Here is an 18551-nt window from a genome sequence, read left to right as displayed (position 1 = left end):
ATCAAAGTGACATTCCTCGACATCGAAATTTCAAGTCAGTGAAAATCCTATTCTACACCCTACGATTTAGAATTGCAATGAAAACTCTCAATTTATAATTGAAAATGCAGATCTAATTTTTGGATTTTTTTCTGTGCATTATTTTTTCTATTTTTACTATAAAATCACTGGCTCAGGCCCCAAAATACTCAATCAATATCAATTTTACATTCGCAAATTCATAACCCAAGAAAGATAATTACAAATTAACTCATTACAAATTAAGAAAAGTAATTGCTTTTGCTCAGCAACTGGACTAATTACGAGGAGAGACATTTATTTCAACGTTTCATATTTTTATATTTTTATATTTATTCTTCCAGAACTAGATAATTAAATAAATAAACAATGTACCTGGATAACGGTCTCGGTACGAAGACGTGAATTTTACGCAGAAGTGAATCCGCCCTGGCGCGAATTTCTCTCGCTTCATCATCGAACAGCTGTTAAAAAATCCATTAAACAAATTGATAATAATAAGAAAAAAAATCATTGAAATACTAAATTAAAAAAAAATACTACGACAAAAGTATTTTCATCAGCAAAACCTCTGTCCACAAATAAAATAAATAGTGTAATCGAAATGACGCGGTTTCCGCTCGCGAAACCCTCCAACAATTATTATAATTATTATATTAATTAATAACGTGGATATTTGGTAATTGATTGGTGCATGAGATCCAACTTACGATGTTGTCCCTGGAGTTGAGGTACCTCGAGACATATGAGACGCTGGAGGGTCTAGGCAAGTCCCTTATCCTCTGGAGTTCAGCAGCAATTACACTCGGTCGTACTCGTGAGTAAATCCTAATCGGTACTGGCACTTGTCGAGTGTAATGAATAACTGGATAAGGTGTATGAATCACATGGACGAGCCTCTTGTGTCCAACATATGGAATTGTGTGGGGCAGATGATTCAGTGCCTACTTCATCAATTTTTCATAACAATTTCCCATCGATAATCCCCAGCACCGAGAGCTCATCGATTTAACTATCCATTACTCCCCCAAAATCTCTATTAATTAAACTAATTTAAACTAATGAAATTGTCATTTTTGAATCTGTAACAATTTTCAATGATCTTTTCTCTAATTATCCATGTCAAACCGATTGATTCTCTCAGTACTGGTAATTAACCATTGTTAGTTTCCCAAGCGGTTTCAATTGAACAGATTCGAGTAATCTCGGTGGAGTTGATGGAGTCATCTTGAAAAGCAGAGGAAGCAGTCGCCTTCGAAGTTTGTGGAGATTCCCTTTGGTGAATGGAGAATTTGTTAAGGATTTTGAACTCTCGGATGCATTCGACTGTGAAATATTCGTTTGAGAGGGACAGCAGGTGCTCATCATTCCTCAATACATCAGGGTTAATTTAAATTACTCCTTATTCAGGTTTAAAGCTACGGCGATGATGGCGGTGATAGCGAGCGGAAAAGCTGTCATTTTATCATTAATATGGAGAGAAATTATTTAATTAATCATTTTTTCATTCATCTGAACAGATATTTTCATTTCAACAACTACAACGCCAATAGTAACAATAATAATAAGGATTATGATCCTTTAATTATAAATAATCATTAGTCTTTTGGAGTAATTGATAAATAGTTAATTTCTCTTCATGTACCAGTGCAATGTCTTGATTAAATAAATAATTAATTAAAAGCTGACCTGCGTCTGCTGAAGTGGTGTAATCGGCCGGATGATGCCTCCAGGATTCTGTTGTTAATTTATTGAATTGCCAAGTTTACGATGAAGTAGCCAGATTGTTAATTAAAGGTGGAATAATTAAACAAAGGTCAACGAAGGCGACGGGACGGGTTGAGCGTGTAAAATAAAAAATAAAGCATTAAATTTATGTCAATATCCATTTTTTGAGCTTTGCAAAATGGTCTTTGTTTATTTATTTTCATTCTGGATTCTCATTTCAATTGATTTGAGTTCAGTTTAGGTTTAATTATAAATTATTGTGGAAATTGTCGTTTTGGAATAAAAAATTTGATAATTGAGGGGATGAGGAATGTGAAAGTAAGTGAAGAAAATATTTTTCTGCAATTGAATGGAACGCGTGTGTCTCAGTGTCGCACGTTTTATCGATCGCCTCGTATTTGTGAGGAGTTAATGGATAAATAAAACGAGTGTCTCCTCCATTTTTCTTCCGAACAAATGGCGAATTTTTCCTCAATGTGGGTGTCTACGGGCGTTTTTATTCCGGCCATGTGCCCGTGTCAATCTCAGAGCTTTTACCGTCTATTTTACCGGAAATTTTGATTTATTCTCCTTCTCCATTTCCTTCGCATTTGGGATTAATTGAGGAGAGGTCAGAGGGTGGATTTACTCTCACCCATGATTTATGGTATTACTACGTGCTATTACCGATAATCGTGGAGTTGTCAAGTGGTAATCGATTTTTATAAATGTTAATTTAATAATTAGTGGTCCTTTCACTAAAAAAAATCGTTATCAATAAATATTCATTGCTTTGAGAGTAAATGCACTCATCCACGTTTCCAAATTAAATTTCCCTCGATTTTTAAATTTGAATAATTATTTAAGGCCCGGGTGAACTATCTATCGAACGTCGACTTTTGTTTAAATTTTATCTTTTTAACCTAAAATACATTAAAATTTGGGATCAATTTTGTGTTGCGGGGAGCACTTGAATGGACATGAAAAAATAATGAAAAACAGAGGAAAAATTATTGAAGGGCGCTAAAGATCGATATTATTTAAAAGGGATTTACCAAGTTTGATAAAAAATAATAAAAAATACGCAGCTTACTATTGCATCTAGCTGTCACTCAATCTTCTGGAGAGCCATGGTAAGCCGCGTAATTTTTATTATTTTTGTGTAAACTTGGTAGATGCCTTTTAAACAATATCGCTCTTTAGCGCCCTTCAATAATTTTTCCTCTTTTTTTCATTATTTTTTTATAACCATTCGAGTAGCTCTCGCAACACAAATTTGATCCCAAATTTTAATGTGTTTAGGCTAAAAAGATAAAATTTAAACAAAAGGTCCACCCGCGCCTTAAAGTCGAAAAAAATCTATACATTTTTTAAATTGTTTATAATGAATGGAAGATTAATTGTTTAAAAACCCTGATGATTTCCGTATTTTCTTGAATCAATGAATATTTGAAAAGATCCAAGTTATGTCATTTATAGAATAATCATTTCGATTTAGATTTTGCCAAAACGTTTATTTATTAAGTCACAGAAATTGTTAGCATTCAAGATTATTGACAGTGATGAGAGTTCTATAATGTCGACGATGATCACGCTGGCACAGGAAAGGATTCTTGATTGATCGGGTGATTTTTTAGATGACATTTATGAATTTTTCATGCATCGGGGAATATCCGGGATAAAGGACCGTGTCCCATAAAAAAATTTCGAGATTATCGAATGCCTTTTTTATCGGACCATTTAATGTCCACCGACGCAGTCCAAACAAGAAATCTTTCCGAATCTTCGCTGTGCCATTTATTTAATAAAAATCATTGCACGTCCTATCACCTATGTAATTGCAGTGGGCAATTTAATTAAAATTTGTGTACTAAAATATAAAGCGGAGTTCACGAGAAAAACTGAAATCGAATTAAAAAGGCCCTTCAACCTGAGGAGACGAAAGATTTTCACTTTCATTTGTTTAATAAATTAATGCAAATCAGATAATTATCTTAAATTATTGATTTACTTTTAATGAACGCCTGAAATGTTTAAAAAATTTTTTCATTCTTTGAAACATTGAAACTCTGAATTTCATTGTAATTCAAGTTTTTCCCATTTTTTTTGCAAAAATTTAGAAAATTTACGCTCAATAATTCTTCTTCTTCAAAAAGTCAAAGTAACTTCTTCAATAAAATATTTCTCGACAGCTCGATGAATTTTATTTTAATTAAAAAAATTAATCTCCCATTCTTCCCAAATTTCCATCCAAAAATATCCATTTCACTTATTTATTTATAAATATAAATTTCAAATATTTTTTAAATAGTCAAAAAATTTCCAAAAACGCAAAACTCATTAGTATTCAATAAAATTTCAGGGATCGCTTGAAGAACAAAAGGCGCAATTTTAAAAATAAAAATGAGAGAATATAAAAATAGTGAAATCTGAACGAAAGGATAATTATAGTGAAATATTCTCTCAGGTTGTGAAGGTGATTATTGGAGATTACACGCGATAGGAGTAATGACGATAGGTAGTGCCACCAGGGAGACGACCAGAGGTGTGGCTATCGTAGGATGAGTGATAACCACCAGGACCTCCAGTTGATCGTGTGGATCTTTCAGTGGAGTATGCACCATAGGGTCCAGATTCCCGCTTGTACGTCGACTGCTCAGTGCGTGTCAGAGGTCTACCACGTGGATCAGATGACGACGATGTATTGGTGTAACTGTAGCTGTACTGCTCCTGAGCTGATCTCACACCAGCATCCGGATAGTCACGCACCACATAATGCCGAGGTGTCTAAAGACAATTATTCGACTTTGACTTTGACTTTGGTATCCGTTGAAACCCTAAAACTCATCACTATTCACCCCCAGATCATCCTCAAAGCAAATCCCTAGGGTAAGTACTTTTTTTGCCAATTGACACGATATTTTTTTGCCCATTTTTTACCTCAATGAGAGCTGCTGTTAAATTTCGATTACTTGAATCATGGGCACAAGGAATAAAAGCTTTTTGATGTTGGAAAAAGGCTCCAGCAGGAAGAATTCTTTTCTGGGATCAAGCAACTCCTCCCTTTTTCTTCCTCTTTCCCCTTTCCTCCCTTTTTCTCCCTTTTTCTCCCTTTTCTCCCTTTTCTCCCTGTAGTTGTGATAATTCTAGATTTATCTCGGAAACGAGGGATTTAGGGGAAAATGTCGAGAGATTTTCGGAAAACTTTCTTCGCTACTAAAAAAAGTACTTTATGCTGAGAGATTCATCAGAAGGTTCACCACAAATTGGGGAAAAGAGAGATTCGAATATTTTCCTTTTCTCTGAACGCTAAATTCATTAATGTAGCCAATTCTCGGAGGGAATTTTCTCAAAGTATTTTATGTTTTATTTTCTGCTAGATTAAAGTATCAATCTGCTCCTAAATCCCCAGTCAATTTCCCGAGGATTTTTCATCGAGGTCTTTATACTCTCGGAGAACCGTCTGGACTCTCCCTAGGACATAAATATCTCCAGCCCCTGACTTTTAATCTCCTCCCGAAACTTTTTATCACCCCCGAAAAATTCTCCGACAAAAAGTTCGGATATAATTCCGGACATTAATCATGATCTTCTAGGTAAATTTTTCGTCTTTTCAAACTTTATCTGAGACTGTAAAATTGAAATCCCTCTATTTCCAAAATTATCTAGCTTCCAGAATGAAAAATCTACAACACAATCTACAAGGAGAAAAGATCTCTCACTCGCGAAAAAAAAAATCACATTAACGATGACTCATTTTTTTTAATGTAAAAATATCAGAAAATAAATTATAACAAAAAATTTAAACAAAAAATTCTTCAAATTCTTCGAGTCGATTCTTCATGGATTTTAATTCCAGAAAAAAAAAGGGAAATTGCCTGAATGAAGTCAGCGTTTGGCGTAAATCAAATTGTCTTAAATTCCGTTTGCAAAATTCAATTACTCGATACTGGAATAAAAAAAATGTTTTGTGTAATGTGTGGGAGTGTTTTCAGCTTCTAAACTTTTGTCCGACTCGACACCTTGTCTTCCTCCCACCATAATAATTACATAAAATTCAATACGCTCTTATAAAATCGTAAGGCAGTGCCAAGAGCGCAAAATAATTTGATAACGGATTTAATAATAATTTATCCTTGATGAAAATATTCGGAACAATGTCGACGTGGAGTTGTTGGGCAATATTATAATTTTGGCGAGCATCCCTTGACAGGAAATTATTAACGGTGAGAGTGGGAAAGAAGGATAAATAATAAATCATCCTTGCTAAATTACTTAACAAATATTACTCGGTGTCTCATCGGCCAAATTGTTTGAAGATGAATAATTATTCCGGCAATTTCAAATTGTCGCAGCCTTCGCGCGCTCAGGAATTCCTCTAGGGGAAAATTCTAGTGCTTTTCACAAAAATTTCTGGGGATTCCCCTATTTTTATCTCCCTAACAGTCAAATTAATTATAATAAAATAATAATTAATTCGTAATGATTATATAATGAAGAACGGAAAAGAATGAGACATGAAGTCATGAACGTCGATTTAATTCAGAGAAATTCTAAAAAAAAAAAATTGACATTTATCTTTCAGAATCGATACCACGAGGGTTTCTGGAGTGCCATGAGAATTTTTGTACGGCCAGTGGCAGGTGTCATGGCGTGTCTATTAGCTCCAGGCTGTCTTGACAGAACACCAGTCTCAAAGACATGACCCCTAGCTGCCAATTCAGCAGCTGCATCCAGGCCAACCTTCGAGACAGCTCCACCCCTAATCAGTTGTCTCGTGTGATCATCCCTTGCAGCATCTCTTCCACGAATTCCCTCTTTATCTCTGATTGTGGCGTACTGGTAAAATTCCTTCTCAGGATTCTGCCTCTTCCTGCCCCAAACGGTGTAGGGCTCTGGTACTAGTGATGGACGGGGAACAAATGGTACCTTCTCCCACGGGAACAACTCACGTTCCTAGAAATTTCAGGGATTTTTTTCGTCATTTGGAAATTTCCACCTCCTCTGGATCATTCTGGCGTTCTCGGGTATTTTTATCCGATTGTCTTCCACTTCCACACCAATACCTCCAACTGCCACCGAGATTTTAGGCCGATGTCCACCCGAGATTTTTTACAACGGGAATTCCTTTTTTTTTTCTTTTTGACGGGATTAATTCCGACGACTCTCGGAGAATTCGCTGGGCAATATTTATGTAAATGTTAAGAAACAATTGTTGGGAAATGCTTTATGAGAATCCCAAAAAAATTTACTGGAATAGCACTAGAATTTTTATGAATATAATTGCAAATTAGCCATTTTTTAAAACAATTCCCCGAAAATTATCCATAATTATCTGATTAAATCAGAGAAAACCATTTTTCAAATATTTCATTGTTTAAAAAAACAAGGCATTACATAATTTTCGTAAAATCCATTCATTCGTGAATAGACTAATTAAAACAATAATAACTAGTAATTTTTAAAGAATTAATCGAATTCGAAAATAATTGAAAGCCTGAAAAATTCCCAAGTACCTGATCCGCATACCCCCCTCCCCTTCCCCCAATTATAATTATTCCAAACTAATTAGATAGATAGTGATGAATGAAAATCAGCGAGCAATAATTTTATCGAGCAGTTAAGATTAGAAAAAAATGTTACACAGGCTGATGGCTCATACTACTTTTATATCCGGAACTCCCGGAGTCTCTGCCAAAATATTTTCTCATTGCACTGACGATTCATTCCATTGACGTACACCTGACGTTACGATTCTATAAATTAATGACGGACTAGTCACTCTTATTTGCAATTTTATTCCCCACAATTCGTTGAAGAAAATTGGAAAAATAGATCAACGAAATTTTGACTAAAATCCACTGGTAATTAGCGCAATGGAAAATCATTACTTTTGCCAAGTAAATTTACTGACGACAAATAGTAATAATATTAATAATAATAAATTATTATTATTATTATTATTATTATTATTATTATTATTATTATTATTATTATTATATATTAATAATATATATTTCGATGTGAATATTCCTCTGCATCAATTTGTGCCAAATAAATTTACCGAGTAATAAATAAATAAAATAGATTGATTCAGTAGGCGAATATCTTTTTTTTTTTTTTAGAAAAACGAATTTATTTACTGAGAAAGAATCTCGGGATTTGCATGTATGAATTTACGCTGACGTACATATGAAACGTATGTGTACCAGAAGGTGGGGGAATGGAGCGTCGGGACGCCCTGAGTCTAAATTAGGGCAGCGTAACGCAACACCGACGCCAGTACGTGACCGACGCCCTCCCACCACCCGATCATTACATGAAAATTTTATTTTCTCCATAAAATCACTGACTAAATAATTCCCTTTCAATTAGAAAAAGAAAATCATTTCCCTCTCGCACTTGGAAAAGTGTTTACATTGGAATGAAAAATCTCTCATATTTTCTTCGTGGAATTCCGTGGAATTTTATTCTCTTTTTATTTTCTTTAGGATTTTAATTACACATTATCTTCCTATAAAACTTGTGATGAAAATCTTCATCGGATAATTAAAGAAGAATTTCTCAGTTGAAGATCGTGAGGAATTTAATGAGAAAAAAATTGTTTGAGGAATTCTCTGTCTAGGAATTTCTGGATTTTGGGCGGAGACAGGAATTTATGGAGAAAACATGGCGATCATTGAATCCTATTGGTTGGGGGAATTCCTTCCTGAAATCGTCAGGAAATCCTCAGGAAATCTCACGAATTTGTAATTGACAGAAGAATGACGCGTCATTTTTAAGATCATGAGGAATTTAATGAGAAAAAAATTGGTTGAGGAATTCTCTGTCTAGGAATTTCTGGATTTTGGGCGGAGACAGGAATTTATGGAGAAAACATGGCGATCATTGAATCCTATTGGCAGGGGGAATTCCTTCCTGAAATCGTCAGGAAATCCTCCGGAAATCTCACGATTTTTGTAATTGACAGAAGAATGGCGCGTCATTTTTATCATCACGAAAAGTTAATCGATTTCTGGATCTACATGAATAATCAGAAGATTTAAATTATTTTCATTAACAGAAGAGTGATACGTAATTTTTCAAAATCATCACAAAAAGATTGATTTAATTTTTCAAATATGCGAATGCGCGGGAAAATTCCTGTCGAATTTGAATTCGTTTTTAATAATATTCTATTTTTAAAGGGCCTTCTAGTGATTTTGAGAATTCTTCTTCAGAAAATTCTGGAATCTCGAGTTTATTCAGCATCACAGATCCGTGGATATTTTTTTCGTCTTATTTTCTAAGTATAAACATTTCACAGTCCCGGAAAATGGCTCTGCAGCTCGGAATAGTCGTAACTATGACCCCACTGCCCTCTACTTCAGCTATTAATACGTACTTTGATTTTTAAATCCTACTTTACACTCTACTTTACAAGTCCTACCATTCACACCCATCGCCTGGCCAACATGCCAATGACTTCCGGCCTCCATCCACTTTTTTTCATCGCGAGAAAAATTTTATTTCCACCTTCAACTGAAATTTCAGTTGTTGAATTATTATAAATAAATTCGGAGGCGGCACTCGGCCAAATATCGCTGTTGTCCTCTGAATAGGCACGTGTGTACTGTCATATGATAATTCTGGGCCAAATATTACACAAACAATTATGATAACCCTCGAGTTTTTTACTCCCACGTTGAAAAAATTTTGTGCAAAATTACTCCCACGTCTGGTGATTATTTTTTCTCTGGACATTCCAGTAAAAATAAAAAATTCAGATGATTTTTTGGAAATAGCAATATTTTTATCAGAGAAATTGTCATTTTTACCGCAGCGTTGGGAAATATTTCCTGACCGGAAATGTTGCAGTCATTATTTCTCATCGTGAAAAATTCTTTTGCAACATTCAATTTATGGAGATGAAAAACACAGAAAATGGCTGACGGGCCCCGCGATGTCATTGGGACTCCGTTACACAAAGGGATATTCATTAATTAAAATGAATTAATTATAAATATGAATGTTGATAACAATTCACTGGAGAGGATTCATTTGTTTATAACAGACAAACTCCGCTGTCTCCAATAAATTCCAGAATATTCACCACGAAATCATCTCCACTGTCAATAAATTTTTATCAACATTTAATTTTTTTTTAATGTCAGTATTTTTTTAAACATTTGAGAAATGAAATCGAGTCATCAAATGGTTTTTGGTGATAATTATGAGAAAGACGAGGGAATCCAATGTTTTATTTAATAAAAATATTCGACAATTGTATAAAATAACAATAATAAAACCGTGTGAGACACCGAGTACACGTTTTTTATTTCAATGCAGAATAATTGTTTAAAAAAATGAGTAAATAGTGGTCGGAGTAAAGTGTGGAAGTTGAGACTTTGCGAGACATTTCCGAATCCATTTGCCAACACAAATTTATTATATAAACAATAATATCGTATTTATTGTATATTATGTTTCAAGATTTGTTGACCAACGGAATTGCGGTGGTGATGTTTTTTTGTGAGTAACATTGAACGCTGCGGAGTCAATGTTTCGCTGTATTTATTTAAACAATTGGATTTGCGAGAACGCCTTTACGATCCTTTTACACAGTCTTACAAGAATTAAGCGAAAAGCTGATTGTCATTACGTGCATGGCTGTTATTATTGCTAATTATCATAATTCAATGATAATTTATAATAATTTCGTTCGTTATGAATATCTGGATTTAATCCGCGTGGATAAACAAATTATAAACAAATTGAGTGAAACGTTGACTCGCATTTTTAGATGGATAAATTGAAGTTACAAATTGAAATTTTTATTTTTTCTAAACTCAATGAATATTTTATTACAACTGAATAAATTTAATTTAACAAATAAAAAAAATAATTATTATCACTGATTTTTTTGTGGATGATAATTTATCTTGAATTGTTCTAGCCTATTGAACAATATTGTTTTTAAAAAATATAAATTGAAGATATTTGATAAAATTTTAAATACAGAATTTTTTTTTGTATGAAAAAATATTTTTTTATTATTCCCAAATTTTCTGGGCGTGTAGATTTTTGAATAATTAAAATAAAAATTTGGGTCAGTGTAGATGTACTGGGATGAGGTAATTAGTTGCATATTGCGTACACATTATTGTTATTGATGAATAACGGAAATGATCACTCAAGAAAAAATTACTAACCGTGATGGTGTAGTGAGAAGAAATAGGGCGGGTGTAGGGTCGTCGGGTCGTATAGAAATCGCTTTCGTAAACCATTTTCGCTTCGTTGAGGTATTGATAAAAAAAATAAATCCAAGTTATGCCGCTTTGAACAGCTGATGTTGCCGCGGTGGAAGTTCGTACGGTTCTGTCTTGAAAATCAACGAGACAAACTTTTGGTACGCGATCCAACTCCTCTACATATGCCCAACACTTTATTTTTTCCCGCCGACCAAAATCCCCATCGTCCCACCCCCTCGGTCATCTTTTTTCGTTTTTTTTTAGGGAGCGAAAATATTGCGTCAGTTGTCTGATGCATCGAGAGAAATAGAATCGTGTTAAGGTTGCACACGTCAACTATTTTTTCCCATCGTAATCATTTGTTGAGAATAAAAATTATAAATATTTATGGAAATCATTCAAAAATCATTGAATTTGAAAATTTTCTAATTTTTTTTTACGTAATATTTATCTTTTTTAAATTGTCTATCAGGATTAATAAAAAATTTAATTAATCATTTATATTTGTTTTATTAGAAATCTTAGATTTTTTAATTATTTCATATTTCCACTGCAAGATGGAAAAATTGTTGAGTCAAATGAAAAAAAAAATAAACATCGTTATTTATCAACAATTCAATGAGACTTTAGACCCGAAAAAGTGTAAAAGATCTGTTTTTAGCATTTCCCTCAAAACCCCCCTCCACTTTTTTTTCACCCTACAGTGACGCGGGAAATCTCAAGGTCAAGTAGAGCTTTAAATCTTTTATCATCGAAGAACACGCGATAAAAATCGATGGGCTGAAATTTTAGGCGGGAAAAAATTGCATTGCATTCCAGTTTAATATTGTCTAAACAATTTCCCTTTTTCTTCTTTTTTCCCTGTATGTGACATATTTTTAAAAAATCTTTAAAAGAATCTTTAGTCTTTAAGAAAACTCTTGAAAGGAAATCTTTTTTAAAAATCTGCAACTTTTCGTTAGATCGCAGGGAATTTCGAGGAGAAATAACGAGAAATAGCTATACATGAAAAGTCATTTTGGATTCAATAAAAATCTTCGTCAACACGTGATATAAACAGAGAAATGCGGTCAACATCTAAATCAACTGTTTTCATCTCGAAATTATCTCTCACCTCCTACGCAGGAGACAAATCCCCAATATCTGTGTCAATGCCACGAGAAATGTTATTCAAATTATAAAAAAACCATTGACATCTTAAATTCATTGATTATTATCAACAAATGGATTTATTTGAATTGCAAAATCTATTTCCCCCACAAAAATTCATCATTAACAAATGGGGACTCCAACAATTCTCCGTTCCGACTCCAATAATTAATAATCATTAATTATTTTTAATATAAAAAAGATGAATAAGTACCAGTGATTAGTGATAATTTTTCGTGTGAAATTAAAATTTTTCTGGATTTTGGAATTATTGTAATTTTTTGAAAAATCACTGCCGAGTTCTAGGGAATAATCTTCCAAGGAAAATAATAATTGGAATGAATGGTAAAGAACTCATTAACCCATTAATTACTCAAGAGAATTCCTCGCATTTTCCGTTCGATATGCGGAGGACGATTCGTCGAGGCGGAATTTATTTAAAAATAAATCTCTCAATGTCGAGTCCTCAAAATAGTTCAAAACTGCGACCTCCCTTCGCGCTCAGGAATTAATATTTTTGTAATTACGTCGGTAATGAAGGGATTTATCGCGATGCAATTGTCATCTTGCGGTGGAACATGGAAATGCGAGAAAGTGTCAACGATTTTTTTGTTTTCAAAACACCGGAGGTGAAGAGGAGCAATATTACTTGTCCATCTTCAATTATAATGTTGTGTTTAATTTTTTAAACCCTCGGATAATTAATTGGCTTCGATAATTCGACGAATATGTCTCAACACGGGGCTGCACTGCAGACTTATAATCAGGAGCTTGTGAAATGTGAGTAAATTACAGCTTAACCTCTAATTTATATTTTTTAACTAATTCAGGAGTGAAAGAGTCAGAAAAAAATTAATGCACTCTTTATAAAATTCGTGAGATTATTTATAACAATCGTCAATTAATATTTCAATTTCATTCGAGCAGTTTTTTTCAAATTGATATGAATTCATTGGAACGAATTTTTTAATTTTTAATTCAATTATTTATCAATGGGAAATGGATCTTTTTGAAAATTCATTCACATGTGATAATTTGGGTTTTAAACTTCTTGTGAAAATTATTAGACCAGAAAAATTAATATATCATTTTTGGAGTCTGTGTAGGTTTGGAGAATATGAAATTACGGAGGGCTGAATTGCAAACGGAAATCGACACACAGGAGGAAGAGAAAAATAATTTGCAGAGGGAAATTGAAAAAATGTCGTACAAATTGACACGAATCAATGAGAGTCTTGGGAAAAGAGTTGCTGTCAGAAATGAATACGATCGAACGATTGCGGATACAGAATCTGCTTACATGAAGGTGAAGAAAATTTGCTCAGTAACTGCTTCAAATGAATGTAATTAACAATAATTAAAAAAAAAATCTAATACGAATGGTTATTAACATTTCTAGATCCTCGAGAGCTCCCAACTCCTTCTAAATATGATAAAACGTGAAGCAACAACTTTGGACCAAACCTTCATAAAAGCCAATGGTGATAAACATAGACAACAATAACAAATCGTATTCTAGAAAATTATTTATTAAAATATTGATCACAGCAGTAGAGACTGCCTCGACTGATTGGAGATTCAATCCAGTACAAACTTGTAAATATCACTAGACATATTTTTATAAATAATTACCTCGACCTGCTGAATGATTATTGGTTCTAAGAGTACAGAATTTTCTTTTCAATCCTCTAAGAATAATATATCTAACAACAATTTTATACTGATTAATTATAACAAAGTCTGGTGTCAGATGAATCAGCACTGCCATAATAGGAGAATAATACCATAACGGATGAATAAATTTTACTGTATAATTAAACTTGACATTTATAAATTGCTCGTTACTCCGCAAAAATATTTCACACTAATTTATATATAAAGATTATACCGTGCAGACAATGATTGCATAAATAAGGCGATCACAAAAAAATTCAAGACCAACTTCCCTTTGTCATTTTTTAATTCTATGGAAGAAGTTTACTTGCACAACCATCAGCTGAAATAATAACTTAATTGAGGCCCAGTTGCATTGCAAATAATTATTCAAAATTATCTGTGTTCCTTCTACACTACATATCCTTAAAAAAAAATAAAAGAAAAATAATGCAACAGAGTCTCAATAACAAAGAGTTAAAAGACAACAAGTTGACTCATTTCCTAGTCAAGATTTCGAGGAATATCTCTGAATTCAATCGAGAAATCGAAATTTTCCCCAAGACCATTTTTGTAGAATAAAATGAGAGCTGCAAAAAAGATAGGGCAAAAAATTTTGTATCTCTTCTGGATCCAAAGATATTCCTCGAAATCTCCCAGAAAATCAACACCAACTCGTTTTCATCAACTCCTGGCCCCAGGATGAATTTCCCTCAAGCATTTCCCATGCCCTTCTGCTCATTCCATATCTCCATGAGCTCCTCAGGGTTCCCATACCCATGAGAAGAAATAACGTACTTATAATTAAATTTAGTGTAATCCTTCTTATAAAAATGGAACTCATCACAGTGGAAGGGCTCGATGTCAGCTTTTTTGGCAACAAGTCCCAGGAAGATATCATCAAACCTGAAGTGCTGGGTATACAAACTAGTGAGATACATCTCGATCATGGCAGCCTTGGAGAGTACATAAGCCCCAGCAGTAACATACGGTGGCCACAAATGGAATGGATATTCCTCGAGGGAGACATACCACTTGGAGGTCTTGTGTCTGTGTGGAGATGATACAAAGACATACCCAGCGAACAGTTTAACGTCATCAGGCAGTTCAAAATCGAAAACTTGACGACGTCCCCTTGTCAGCTTCTTATATACCGTCGAATTATTGAATTTATCCTCCAAATCATCAACTCCCTTTAATCCATCACCACTAGGCATTCTGGTCTTGTTGTGCCTCGTCCAGCCCTCCCTTCGTCTCATAAGAATCTTCTCCCGAGCATTAGCCCTCGGATTCCTCACTAAATCCTTTGGCACCTCCTCAACTTCCCTCTTAACTAATCTATTCGGATCCTTCAGATACTCCGGGTAATACGCAGGATTTCTGATGAACCTCAGAACATTCTTCACAGACACGTAGATATCGTCGTCCACAAAGAAATAAAACTTGGAGTTCCTGCAGTGATTGTACGCCCATTTGAATCCAATCATCGTTTTAATTGTGTTATTATAATAGGAATCAATGAAATTCGCCTGCAAAATGTCTTTATACGTTTCCGCCTCCTCGTCAATCTTCTTCTGGAGCTCGTCATCCCCTTTGTGAAGTCCCAGCAAGAAAATAGTTCTCGTTGGCACGTCGAAAAATCGTTTTTTGAATCCCCAGGTGCTCCTTATTGCCACACGCCTCTGGAAATGCTCCGCCGAGGATTTCACCAGAAATACAATCCTCAGACTTCGAAAATCGTTTTGGGTGTTGCAGAAATCCTTGCAATCGTGGATGTAGCTGAAGTTGTAGTCGTTGATGGGATCGACATTCGGCTTTTTCCGGTGTTTTATTGAGTCGATGAAGCCGTGGATGTCACCCTCGTAGGGGTACTTGAAGTATTTGTCGTAGGAAAGCTCGAAGACGTGGGTAAAGGCTCCGAAGACGTCCAGCAGGAAAAGAGTCACCAGAAGCAGAAGGACGTGTTTTAGTTTTATCCTGGAGATCATCCTCAGACACTGCTGACTGCAAGGGTCCGGTGGGGGGATCATCTCAAGACTTTTTCATCGTTTAGTTCACATAATTTCTGGAGTGAAAATCATGCAGTAATTCACTGCTCCAGTATTAATAATTTTTATTGAATCCAGTCGTTTGCTAATCTAAAATAATGGAAGGACGATCATTAGGGGATTAGGACCATTTAGGTACTAAAATAAGTGCAATCTTAATCAATTTGGAAAATCTAAGGGTGTGGTACCTTGAACTTTCCCACGTGCCAGTTATTTTCACTCGATTTTAATTTCTTTCAAACTTGTCAATGAGAATCAAGACTTTTTTAATTTATTTATTACTTCTCCTTATTTTTTAAGCGTTAACAATTGAAAATTGACTGTCACATAACCTCAACCTGCAAAATATTTAAACACTAATAAAATCCGTACATGAAATTCCTTGAATTATCAACATTGACACGTTTATTATAAATTATTTCCAGTGAATTTGTTAGGTATTAATTAAAACCCATTACGAGGGTAAACAGATGATTCACAGTTGAATCTCCGGCATTTAAATAATCTCTCGAAATTTAAATGCCCGCCATCTTGCGAGTAGGTCACGAACTGGCGGGAAAAGCTAGTCAAAATAGTTGTCAAACGTCATCAATAAATTCACAGGATCAATTGTCGGGAATTGATCGTCACCTTGTGCCAATAGTCTGGAAAAAATTGGACAAATATTTTGGCAGAACGAGCGATGACATCTGGGTGATGATGAAAAGTTCAACGACCCCGGGGTAATTGTGACAAGCCGAGGCAACCGGCCATGTTTATATCCGAGTGAATTTGAGAGTCCTGGGCTGAAGGGGGCCTTCACTAAATTAAAGGGTGAAGGTATATTATTGAATTTATTAACCAGTGATTTCAATCGCATCGATATCGGAAATTATCAGTGAAAAATTGTGGAACGAGCCACTCACCATGGAGACCAGCGAGAGAGGTAAATAATTTTTTTATTTTATTTATCGAAATGTAACAATATTGAGGGATTGACACAAATCGTGGGGCTCAGGGCAATGGCAGTGTCAGGGTCGAAACGAATCTAGTTCAGTGACCGATTTTTTTTTTTGCAAATCATTGAATATCATTCACTAAAACGTCTCATTACCGAAGAATTCAAATCATTAGTTACTTACTGATGAAAACAGAAAGATTTTTTCAGAATTGTTGGAGTAATTGGCATTGAATTTTATCTGTGTCATGCAGGTCTATTTATCACTGGGAAATTCACTCGAATACAATTCAATTTAGCCCTGGGAATTAGATATGGAAAGAAGATTATGAATAATTAGTGATAACCCAGTGATAACCCTTATTATCACGGGGTCAGTTTTTTTATTATTATTTATTGAAGGGATTTTCAATGAGGGAAATTATTTATGGGCTTGTAGTTCCTGGGAGTCTCTCATTACCGAAAATCAGGGGAACATAAAATGAGGGCAGAGCAATGTGACAGCGAGAAGCACGTGAAAATAGTCTAAGTTATATATTACATATATCGTGCAATCAGTGATTGTAAAGTGGCGACACCTGTCGTCCAGATTTCAGGTCCAAGATCGAGACCTCAGGTTTACGATTTATCAGCAATCTCCATCGTAAAGGCCATTTTCCGCATGAAAAAAAAATAATTCAAAGAGACTTCAAATGTCCTGAAATATCTTAAATCACTCAATTTAATTATTTAATCGTTACATTTTTAATTATGCATAATATATCAGTGAGAAAATGATAAAGAAAAATAAGTCGAATTCAATATTTTTTATTATAATCCCCCTATATCGAAAACTATCGATTTAAGAGGGAAACACAAGAGGACTTTTTTGTAGCTCATTGAATTTCGGAGAAAAAAAGTCTTTTCTCCTAAAATTAATAGTTCTAGATATCCAGTTCGATTTATCTCGTTTTGTTGATGAATTTGAGGAATATACACTGTGGGCCGTTTTTTATTAAAATTGGAATACAATCTTCATACAATTAATGAATAAATATTTTCCCTCGTGGGATATATATAGCATGTGCATAAAAATTGATGCACATCTATAAATTTTATAATTTTTGTTTGCCTTTTTGTTTCTGATAATTAAGTTAACTTGCAAATTAATGTTTCGATATATTTCGAATTTTCATGTTGTCGTTAGAAATTCTCGTTTTTTAAACTCCATCTCCCTTTTATTCCCTCTCATTCCCTCGTTATATAAGTCCAAGGTCGTATCCCAGCGTTTCTCGCATACACGAGGAGAAGAGAGATAAAAAAAATAAATCTCCAACGTGCGCTTGCAGTTTGCTGCTATTTTATACTCTCGGTGTATAACTCTCCCTTCCCATCCACAGCCGGTTATAGCACCGAATAACTGCTGTGTTGCATCTTAAATATGAACATTATTGTATCCCCTCGTCATCGGGATGAATATTTGACGAGTTTATCGCGTGTAGACCAAACAAACTGCCATTTTCCGTGACATAATTATTTCCCAATCCAATTAATTCCCAAAATTGTCATTTAATTTTCACAATTGTTCATCTCATTAATTCTCCAAAAATGCAATTTTTTTCTTATATTCCCACATTTCAGCAAAATTCATGTAGGAGACACAATATTTTACGATTATTCAATTATTTGACTCGATCTTCCATTTATTGTTAACAATTAAACTTTGGTTAAAGATTCGATATAATATAAGCTGGATTGGCTGTGGTATATTTAATGTTGCTTGCTCGAGAGTTCGTCTCCAAGTGTCCTCGGTCACCAATTCGTCCAGGG

General features: G+C 34.4%; 4 protein-coding genes across 10 annotated transcripts in view; 2 read left to right on the top strand and 2 right to left on the bottom strand.

Annotated features, from left to right (window-relative positions):
* Positions 1-11138, bottom strand: part of LOC105265974 (titin) — an 18973-nt gene extending 7835 nt beyond the window's left edge. For 3 of the 6 annotated variants that reach the window (XM_011303831.1, XM_011303832.1, XM_011303833.1), the window contains exons 1-3: positions 10917-11136; positions 729-962; positions 394-482 (exon numbers count right to left, since the gene is read on the bottom strand). In XM_011303831.1, the coding sequence (XP_011302133.1) occupies positions 394-482; positions 729-962; positions 10917-10991 (398 nt within the window). In that variant the 5' untranslated portion in view covers positions 10992-11136. Of the gene's footprint in view, positions 1-393; positions 483-728; positions 963-1707; positions 1756-10916 lie in introns of all 6 variants that reach the window. The other 3 variants (XM_011303834.1, XM_011303830.1, XM_011303835.1) reach the window with 3 other exon arrangements.
* Positions 11139-12706: 1568 nt separating this feature from the next.
* LOC105265972 (Sjoegren syndrome nuclear autoantigen 1 homolog) lies at positions 12707-13923 on the top strand. 2 transcript variants are annotated; one of them, XM_011303828.1, is made up of 3 exons: positions 12707-12884; positions 13211-13410; positions 13504-13923. In XM_011303828.1, exons 1-3 carry the CDS (start codon positions 12833-12835, stop codon positions 13606-13608), a joined length of 357 nt encoding a protein of 118 aa, XP_011302130.1. In that variant the 5' UTR covers positions 12707-12832; the 3' UTR covers positions 13609-13923. The 2 variants fall into 2 exon arrangements, with proteins under 2 accessions (XP_011302130.1, XP_011302129.1); XM_011303827.1 differs by having other exon boundaries at positions 13202-13410.
* On the bottom strand, positions 13613-16340 carry brn (beta-1,3-galactosyltransferase brn). Its single transcript, XM_011303829.1, has 2 exons — positions 15994-16340; positions 13613-15895 (listed from the first exon to the last, which is right to left on the bottom strand). The coding sequence occupies exon 2, from the start codon at positions 15785-15787 to the stop codon at positions 14471-14473; it is 1317 nt and encodes a 438-aa protein (XP_011302131.1). The 5' UTR covers positions 15788-15895; positions 15994-16340; the 3' UTR covers positions 13613-14470.
* A 90-nt stretch (positions 16341-16430) lies between these two features.
* Positions 16431-18551, top strand: part of usp (ultraspiracle) — a 40382-nt gene continuing 38261 nt past the window's right edge. Inside the window, exon 1 of the mRNA XM_011303826.1 lies at positions 16431-16730. Coding sequence (XP_011302128.1) covers positions 16712-16730 — 19 coding nt within the window. The 5' untranslated portion in view covers positions 16431-16711. The remainder of the gene's footprint in view (positions 16731-18551) is intronic.

This window comes from Fopius arisanus, unplaced genomic scaffold, assembly GCF_000806365.1.
Source record: "Fopius arisanus strain USDA-PBARC FA_bdor unplaced genomic scaffold, ASM80636v1 scaffold00033, whole genome shotgun sequence".
Lineage (NCBI taxonomy): Eukaryota > Metazoa > Arthropoda > Insecta > Hymenoptera > Braconidae > Fopius > Fopius arisanus.
The sequence above is the reverse complement of the archived record's forward strand: the minus strand, read 5'-3'. Positions and strand labels throughout refer to the sequence as shown.

Bases quoted from the DNA above. Each gene is read 5' to 3' on its own strand.
- LOC105265972 (XM_011303827.1), top strand. From the start codon at position 12,833: ATGTCTCAACACGGGGCTGCACTGCAGACTTATAATCAGGAGCTTGTG. The intron at 12,885-13,201 runs GTGAGTAAATTA...TCATTTTTGGAG, and splicing joins TAATCAGGAGCTTGTGAAAT to TCTGTGTAGGTTTGGAGAAT. The intron at 13,411-13,503 runs GTGAAGAAAATT...TAACATTTCTAG, and splicing joins CAGAATCTGCTTACATGAAG to ATCCTCGAGAGCTCCCAACT.
- brn (XM_011303829.1), bottom strand. From the start codon at position 15,787: ATGATCCCCCCACCGGACCCTTGCAGTCAGCAGTGTCTGAGGATGATC.